This window comes from Sceloporus occidentalis, unplaced genomic scaffold (assembly GCF_023333645.1).
Source record: "Sceloporus occidentalis isolate IW3139 unplaced genomic scaffold, rSceOcc1.0.p SCAF_3, whole genome shotgun sequence".
Classification (NCBI taxonomy): domain Eukaryota; kingdom Metazoa; phylum Chordata; class Lepidosauria; order Squamata; family Phrynosomatidae; genus Sceloporus; species Sceloporus occidentalis.
In genome coordinates, this window is record NW_028316983.1 from 89,495,924 (window position 1) to 89,504,348 (window position 8,425).

Sequence of the window (8,425 nt, forward strand, 5' to 3'; positions counted from 1 at the left end):
TCTAAACAAATAGTTGAATCCCAATCTAGTGATACTTACAGCTATTAAATCAGTGACATACGTTGTAACTAAATCAAGTCTTATCGAATTCATTGTATAATCCAAGCATTACATCTGGATCCAACCAAGATCTTTATGCTATATTTCTGTCTTTAATTCTATAAAAAGTCTTCAAGAACATGAATAGTTCTATGTTATTTTTTTTAAATGAGACTAGTTCTAATCTAGACAATAATAATAATAATAATAATAATAATTTGTATACTGCCCTATGGCAAAACAATGACCTGAGACAATGAAACTCAAAGGTCTTTTCTCAACAACTCTAATTTAAAATTGCCAAGAATATTCTGATGAACCAAATCCATTGATTCTACTTTTAGGATAGACAGCTTTGGAACTTTCATAGCCAATAAATCAATGAATGCACTCTAGGTATTCAAATCACTTTAATCATTCACATAAAATCCTTGCCAATATACACCAGCACATTCAAAATTATAGCTTTTAATATGGAACAACTAGCATATCTTTTTAAGGAATACAGTTTCCCCTTATACAAATACATGTTCAAAGAACTACAGTAAATGAATAAACATTTACAGTAGTCAGTATTCGCCTGGTTAAGTATCACTCTAAAAACAAGTTATGTTACTTCTTTTGCTTATTAGACAAAGTATGATTTTTGTTTCTGACCTACTGACTAGTGTCCCATTGTGAACCAGACAGTCTTTTAAGAATTTGGATAAATGGAGGGTACCTGATAAGCTGAAGACAGATTAAAAAGCCATGGTAAAATGCAAAGTTGTCTTGCTTTGGATTACACGCATATTATTCTGTACTACACTGTTTAATACTGGTTACTGCAGCATGGTGGTAATGGAGGATGGTTTTTAACACCTGATTTGCAGAATGAACCATGCAAAACCCAAATTTTCTCAGGTAAATATTTAAATAACCTGGCCAAAATTTAAGAGCAAGATTGTAAAAAGAAAAAGAAAACAACCATCCTTGGCCCATGAAAAGCCTCTGTGTTTAACTGTTTCCCACAGCATATGAGAATGTGCTTTCTGAATGAGTCTCTCCACCTCATAACTACACAGGAGGTCCAGTCTCCAGTATTTCACATGACAGAACATTTGCCTTTCAGTTTATTCTTCTTACGCTGCTGCTTTGATTTCTTACCATCTACCTGGAGACTTACACTTCTTCTCTTCTCAAGATTCAAGAGTTCTTGGAAAAGTTCTTGCACATTATAGTTCATTTTGGCAGATGTCTCCATGAAGGAACATTTCCATTTGGTGGCAAGGACTTCTCCTTCATTGGTATCCACCTCTCGCTGTGTGTCATCACTCTTATTTCCTACCAACATGATTGGGACCTTCTGGATGTCCCCTTTGATCTGACAAATCTGGTCATAGATTGGTTGAAGCTCTTCAATCGACTGCCTACTGGTAACAGAGTACACCAACATGAATGCATGGCCTTTGGAGATGGATAACCTCTGCATAGCAGGGAACTGGTGACTTCCAGTGGTGTCTGTGATCTGAAGGGTGCAGATGTTCTTATCACAGCTGATCACTTGGCGATAAGTGTCTTCAACAGTTGGGATGTATGTTTCCCTGAAGGTTCCCCTCACAAAGCGAAGAACCAGGGAACTCTTACCAACACCAGCAGCTCCAAATACAACTACTCTATAATCATTGCTTTGTTCTGGCATGATTCTTGATCACCTGAGAGCCAAGGAAGAGTCCTGAGTGTTTACATACTCCTTTGGAGAGCAGACCTGTTGAAGAAAGACAGCAGCTTAGGTACAAGAAGTTCCAACATCCAAATCTGACAAACATTTTCTTTTCCTCAAACCTTCATGTGAATATCTAAATTACCAACTAGCAGTAGAGCAGCCTTCTCCCTGTGTAGTGCCCTCCAGATGTATTGGAGTACAAAGCCCATCATCCCCATTGCCCACGCTACCTGGAAATAAGAGTTGAAGTCCAAAGCATCAGACCGACATCAAGGGAGGCTGCAGTGAACAGCCAGGCAAACCTCTCACTCGGTAGACAATACTTCTATTAGCAGTGAAATATCTAATTTGCTTGCAGCCAAAAGCTCCTCCATCAGGAAAAATAAGGCTATAATTGTCCATCAGAGTGGAGATCAGCCAGCCTTCTATCCCCAAGCAACAGAGCACCCAAGCTTGTTGGCACCTGCCCAGGATCACCCTTTCCTATTTGCTAGTTTCTGCGATCAGCTATGCTCATTTTCTGCTTCTGGGGTGGGGGTGGGAGAAAGTTGCCTGCTAATCCCATGGGTCTATTGCTTCCATTCTCCTGTTTTGTGCACTCGCCCACGCTGGCTCTCAAGAAGCAACAGGCACAGCAATTCGGCTGCATTAGTCAGAATGACGGATGCAAGTGAATACATACAGTGCCAGTTTGTGCCTATTGGCATCATGACAGCTGCAGGCAGACAAGGGAAGTATTTACCTGCCTTGGGGCAAAGGTGATTTTTCAATACCAGCCTCACTGAGGAAACAAAAAAATGGGCACAAATCTTTAGCCTGAAGATTGGTGTGATTTACACCTAACCTAGGCTTTGAGATTGTGGAATTTTAACTGTTATTCGAATCACCCACTGGCTCCATTTTTATTGCATGTTGGAATTTGACTGCATACAGAAGAAACATACTAATACATGCATGCATACTAGTGTCCCTGCTTTCTATGGCATTGTGGTTTGAGTGTTTGTCTATGACTCTGGAGACAAGGGTTCAACTCGCCACTCAGCCATGAAAATCCACCTGGGCAAGTCACATGCTCTCAGCCTCAGGGCAAAGCAATGGTAAACCTCTTCTGAACAAAGTTTGCCAAGAAAACCCCATGATAGGATCACCTTAGGGTAGCCATAAATTGGAAATGCTTTGAAGGCACACAACTGCATCAACATACCTGTTAAAGCATGTCCCTGCCACATGGAATGGACTAAGATTTAAAATTGGGGTTGGGGATAATGGATTCCAAGCAGAAGCACCTCCTCTGGTTCTTCAGCCTGTTACAGGGAATTCACTAGGCAAGATATCTAGATATCTTTTTGTATTATAACTCCCATAATCTCACTGTCTATACCATCTGGCACTCCTGGGAATTAGAGAATTAAACAATGGATAACTTGAGAACCATGCTTGCAATCCCCTGACCTAAATGATCAATAATTTAATTAATTAAAATATTTAGACTCCTACCCTTTATTCAAGATCTCAGGGTGGCTTACAATAAAATAAAATTAAGGAATGAATAATTATAAAGATTTAAAATATATTATAGTTTTTGGTGGGTTTTTCAGGCTATGAGGCTGTGTTCTAAACAGTTTATTCCTGATGTTTTGCAAGCAGCTGTGGCTGGCATCTTCAGAGAATGCTGGCATGGAAGAGAGTGGGGTATATATACTGTTGGTTGAGAGGAAGCGATTTACATGTTAATCTGTGCATTGTTCTGTTGTTGAATGGCAAGGCCTCAAGGTGTCTATTTAATTAATGATTCATTGTCTGCTGGGAAACCCCCCTCACCCTGGGTGATTTTCATTTGCATTTGCCCTTGATTTTGGTGTTTTTCAGGACTGGTAGCCAACCTTCATTTACTTTAAGGGTTTTTTCTTTCCTGTTGAAATTGTCCAGGTGTTTATGGATTTCAGTGGCTTCTCTGTGCATTCTGAACTTACAGTTGTTGGCATGGTCCAGATTTTCAAACAGCATTTTATGCCCAGGATGGTTTATAACATGTTCTGCTATTGCTGATTTTTCTGGCTGACTCACTCTGCAGTGTCTCTCATGTTCCTTGATTTGTGTTTGAACACTGAGTTCGGTATTCCCTATGTAGATTTGTCCACAGCTGCATGGCTATGGATGCCAGCTGTCAAAACCTTCAACTTCACATTAAAATATATTACTGTATATACTCAACTATAGGTCGATCTCATGTATAAGCCAAGGGCAGGTTTTGGGGTAAAATTATGGATTTTGATATGACCCATGGATAAGTTGAGGGTGAGACTTAGGGGCTTGTAACAAAGGATATAAAAGACAAAGCAAAGGAAAATGATGCCAAATAACCTATAAAATTATGGCAGGCATAACTGTTTCTGCTTACTCTAAAGGCTTAGTGGACGAGAGAGTAGAGGGGGATCAGTGCTTCTTTTAGGTGCTCCTGGGATGGACTAAGTCCCCTCCTTTCACCACTCTACTCTGAGAAGGGTTAAAGTACAGTACTTATATTGACCTGTGGATAAGTCGACCAACTGTTTTTGGACCAATGACTAAAATTTCTAAACTTATACAGGAGTATATACAGTAATTTTCCAGTTTAAAATCTGTTAAAACAATCTTGAATGGTATATCTATAAAGCACGTGCAGCCTGGATAAAATCAGTGAGGCCCAAGGGCTTTTATAAGAAACCAGGTTTTAACTTGGAGCTGGAATGATTCCGGTGTTTATGCCAATGAGCCTCCAGCGGGAGGGAATTGCACAACTAGGGAGACATGTCCTCCCACATTTTATTTCCTCAACTGACAGGACAGATTCCCCCCTCCCTGCCCTCAATATCTGTGTCAGGAATAGGAAGTCTAGGGTCCTCCTGAATCCCACCAGCCCCAATCTGCATGGCCAGTATTCAGGGGTGGTAGGATATTTATTCCAATTATATCTGAAGGACCACTGGCTCCTCATCCCAGTTCTCAGGGGTTCTATGCACAACCTAACATAGGAACATTCACTTCAAGCTGCTTTCTATTCATTCACAGTACCTTTCAATCCAGCTATAGTTAACAACCCTATGCATTGTTACTTGAGAGTAAATTTCACTGAATTGAGTGGAACTTTATATGGGAAACTATACTGCTGTTGTTACTGTGTGCCTCCAAGTCGTATCTTACTCTAAGGTAAACATATCATGGGAATTTCTTGGCAAAATTTGTTCAGAGGGGGTTGCCTTTGCCTTCCTCTAAGGCTGAGAGTGTGTGGCTTGTCCAAGTGGCTTGACCCATTGGTTTACCATGGCTGAGCGGGGATTCAAAGCCTGGGCTCAAGAGTCACAGTCCTGAGTTTAAAACACTACACCAGAATTAGCAAGTATTTGACTACTATCTCCCAATTACCTGTTACTATTTGCCCGATGCTAGAGCCAGGACAAAAGATACTCTACTTCAGGAGATTTTTAGAGTTTATGCCAGTAAATGGTTGAATGGATATTCTCAGTCATAAATCATTATTTTTACAATGTTATTAGACAATTTTCAACATATTTGTTGGCTTCATGGTAAATTTAATACTATTTTTTCTACTGAAAATATAGTTTATGGAAGCATGTGAAGTTCAATATTTGCAAACCACATAACCAAATCTCCATATATTGCAAATAAGAGCTGTCCCAAAGTTTTTCTGATTAGAATTTCTTTTCTGTCCCTCTGCTTATAATGTTTACTCACATGCCATGGAAGAGGTAATGATTTGGGAAAGGAGGTAACAGCAAACAGAAATAATTGCTCTTATGATAAAAGAAAAAAATCATTTGGACAGAGAAAGCAAGAATACTTCAAGAAACAAAATTGTTGCCAACAAGCAGGGTTCCCAATTGTTTTAACAAGTCTGTAACAGGAGAAAATTCAGCAGGTGAAGCTTGTTATTACAGTATCCATATGCCGGAGAAGTTTCATCTGTTGAATGTTCTCTGCTCAGGTAGCTGTTAAAGGTACAAAACATCTGTTCATCACCTTTAAAAGGTGCCAGGCTACTCAGGTGTTTCTTAGAGCTTTTGTATAATTCCACTATAATCCAATCTGTAGATACAATCGCTCCTGGTATCATTTTTGTCCCCTTTTCTCCAGGTTTTGGCAATCTCTGTCTGGAAATACAACCATAAGAACAGAGTCATTCTGGATCTAACCAGAGGCCTATCATGTCTAGCATTAGGTTTCCATGATGGCTAAAAAGATACCTGTGAGAAGCCCATAACAAGTGATGAGCACAGCACCCTCCCACACATATTCCTCAGCAAGTGGCATCAAGAGGTGTACTTAATAGGGAAAGGCAGTTTTAAGAGCACTGAAAACTATGTGTCTATCTAGTACAGTAATGGGCAACAGTACCCCTCCAGACATTGTTGGATGTATCCCTCACATTGGCTATTTTGGCGGGTAATCTGGCATCTGAAGTCCCAAACAGTGCCAAGTTTGAGGAAAAGGAAGGGAATAAAGAAAGTTAATAACAACATTATCATAATACAGTATCATAACAAAGGTTCCTCCAGTATGAACTAGCCAAAAATATCCACTATGCCATACTAAACTGGCTTTCCCCAACCCTCTCTGACCCATTTCAGTGATTGATAACTGAAACTTGAACCTCCTGCCTGCAAAACAGCCTCTTTACTAATGCAACTTTGACTTCTTTTGTAAAATAGGAGCAAGGATGAGTCTTGCCACCATGCCATCCTGTTGAAAACTGAATAATCACTTCAAGACAATGGCTAGTTAAAGAGTCCACACTCCAGACTTCACTGTCACTGAATTGGGCTTCACTGAAAGTCACAAGCATCTTTTCCAAAGTAACTGTTGCTTAGGACGCAATGTAAAGATGTTCATAGGGCACACACATTCTCACTTAACACACTAATCAGAAATGCTGCTAATCCGAAAGCTTTGTGTGTTTGTGTGATCTAGAGCCAGTGCGGCTTGAGTGATGGATTAGGACTCTGGCAGACCAGGGTTCAAATCTCCACTCAGTCGTGGAAACCTTCTGGATGACTAAGGGCAAGTTATACTCTCTCAGCCTTAGAAGAAGATAATGGCATACCTCTAATACCTGTCAAGAAGACCCTATGATAGAGTTACCATAAGAGTGCCAGCATGGTGTAGAGTTTGAGTGTTGAACTCTGGAAGACCAGGGTTTCAATCCTGGTTTGGCCACGGAAACCCACATGGTGAACTTAGGCAAGTCACACTCTCTCAGCCTCAGGGTAAGGCAATGGCAAAAATCCTCTAAACAAATCCTACCTAGAAAACACCATTATTGTTACAGTAAGTCAGAAATGGCTTGAAGGCACCCAACAACAATGGGTGATCTTATCTGAGGTGGAGAGACCTGTTGCCCTCTTGGTGCAATTGGACTCCAGTTCCCATCAGACCCAGTCCAACTGGGATAAAGTGATGGAGTCCAAGGACCTCTGGAGAGCCACAGATACCATCTGGATCAGCTCCGAAGTCCGTGTCCTGAGGTAAGAGGGACCATAACCACAGCATCGCCAAGGCAGCACCTTCACATTCTTGAGTCCATCCACACTGCAGAAATCATCCATTTTGACGCCGCTTTTACTGCCATGGCTCAATGCTATGGGATTCTGGAAATGGTAGTTTGTTGTGGCACCATGCCAAAACAAACTACCATTCCCAGAATCCCATAGCATTGAGCCATGGCAGTAAAAGCGGCGTCAAAATAGATGATTTCTGCAGTGTGGATGCAGCCGTACTCCTGTGTAGGAAAGGTAAAGTTGCCTGCAGGCTCCTTCCACCAGCTTCTCCGACCAAGAGAAAAACGGTGTGAAGTATGCCTTTCCCCCTACAACAACAACAACAACAACAATTATTCTTATTCTTAACTTATATGACATATTTCTCTCAATCTAAGGACTCCAAGCGGTGCATGGCTAATTTGAAACAATACAATTTAAAACAATCTAAAAATCATTGCAATGTATAAACCTAACAGTAAGAAAAAGTTAAAAGTTATGCATTCAAATTTAAACGGTATTGAAAACTCTTAGGGACACCCTCCCCCCCCCCTTTCCTCCCAGGCTCTGGGGAGCAGCCAGAGAGCCCCAAAGGCCCCTCCAAGCCCCAGGAAAGCCCCCCTGAGGAGGTGGTGGCCTGGCCCCCTTTTCCCGCCCAAAGTGGGGGCTCAGCCAGGTCCTCCTTGGGCAGGGCGTGTCCTCCATTCCGTCCCTCCTGGCCAGGAGGAGGCATGCCCAGTTCCATGTGGAGCAGGACTAAGGAGGAGGAATGGACCATGTCTCGAGGAATCTTGGGTGGCTTTCCTTGGCTCCCGTCCGACCATTTCTTTCTTTCTTTCTTTTCCTTGCAAGGGGCTCCATTTTGTGGTGCCTGGTCCCCCTGTTCCCCCCATAAACACATCCCATCTTTACTCACCTGGAGTAGGTCTTCCTCCTGCGCAGGCTGCCCAAGGCACCGCCGCCTCTCCTCCTCCCAGCCCTTGCCAGGCTGCCAAGCACCAGCAGCAGCAGCAGCATCCTCCTTTCGGCAGCCCTTGCCAGCTGCAGCCCAGCCCACTGGTCCCTTGGCCAGCCACACAGGGCCAGCGAGAGGGAGGCAGGCAGCAGGGCATGGCCAAAGGCAAGGTGCCCAACCCCCCTGGAAATG

At 42.2% G+C, this 8,425-nt stretch overlaps 1 protein-coding gene across 3 annotated transcripts; it reads right to left on the bottom strand.

The window, feature by feature from the left end:
* Positions 1 to 491: 491 nt before the first annotated feature.
* DIRAS3 (DIRAS family GTPase 3) lies at positions 492 to 8,425 on the bottom strand. 3 transcript variants are annotated; one of them, XM_089518691.1, is made up of 2 exons: positions 8,195 to 8,425; positions 492 to 1,786 (listed from the first exon to the last, which is right to left on the bottom strand). In XM_089518691.1, the coding sequence occupies exon 2, from the start codon at positions 1,718 to 1,720 to the stop codon at positions 1,124 to 1,126; it is 597 nt and encodes a 198-aa protein (XP_089374817.1). In that variant the 5' UTR covers positions 1,721 to 1,786; positions 8,195 to 8,425; the 3' UTR covers positions 492 to 1,123. The 3 variants fall into 3 exon arrangements, with proteins under 3 accessions (XP_089374817.1, XP_089374819.1, XP_089374818.1); XM_089518693.1 differs by lacking the exon at positions 8,195 to 8,425 and adding an exon at positions 5,765 to 5,835; XM_089518692.1 differs by lacking the exon at positions 8,195 to 8,425 and adding an exon at positions 1,975 to 2,150.

Excerpts from the sequence above, each read along its gene's own strand:
- DIRAS3 (XM_089518691.1), bottom strand. The coding sequence starts at position 1,720 with ATGCCAGAACAAAGCAATGATTATAGAGTAGTTGTATTTGGAGCTGCT.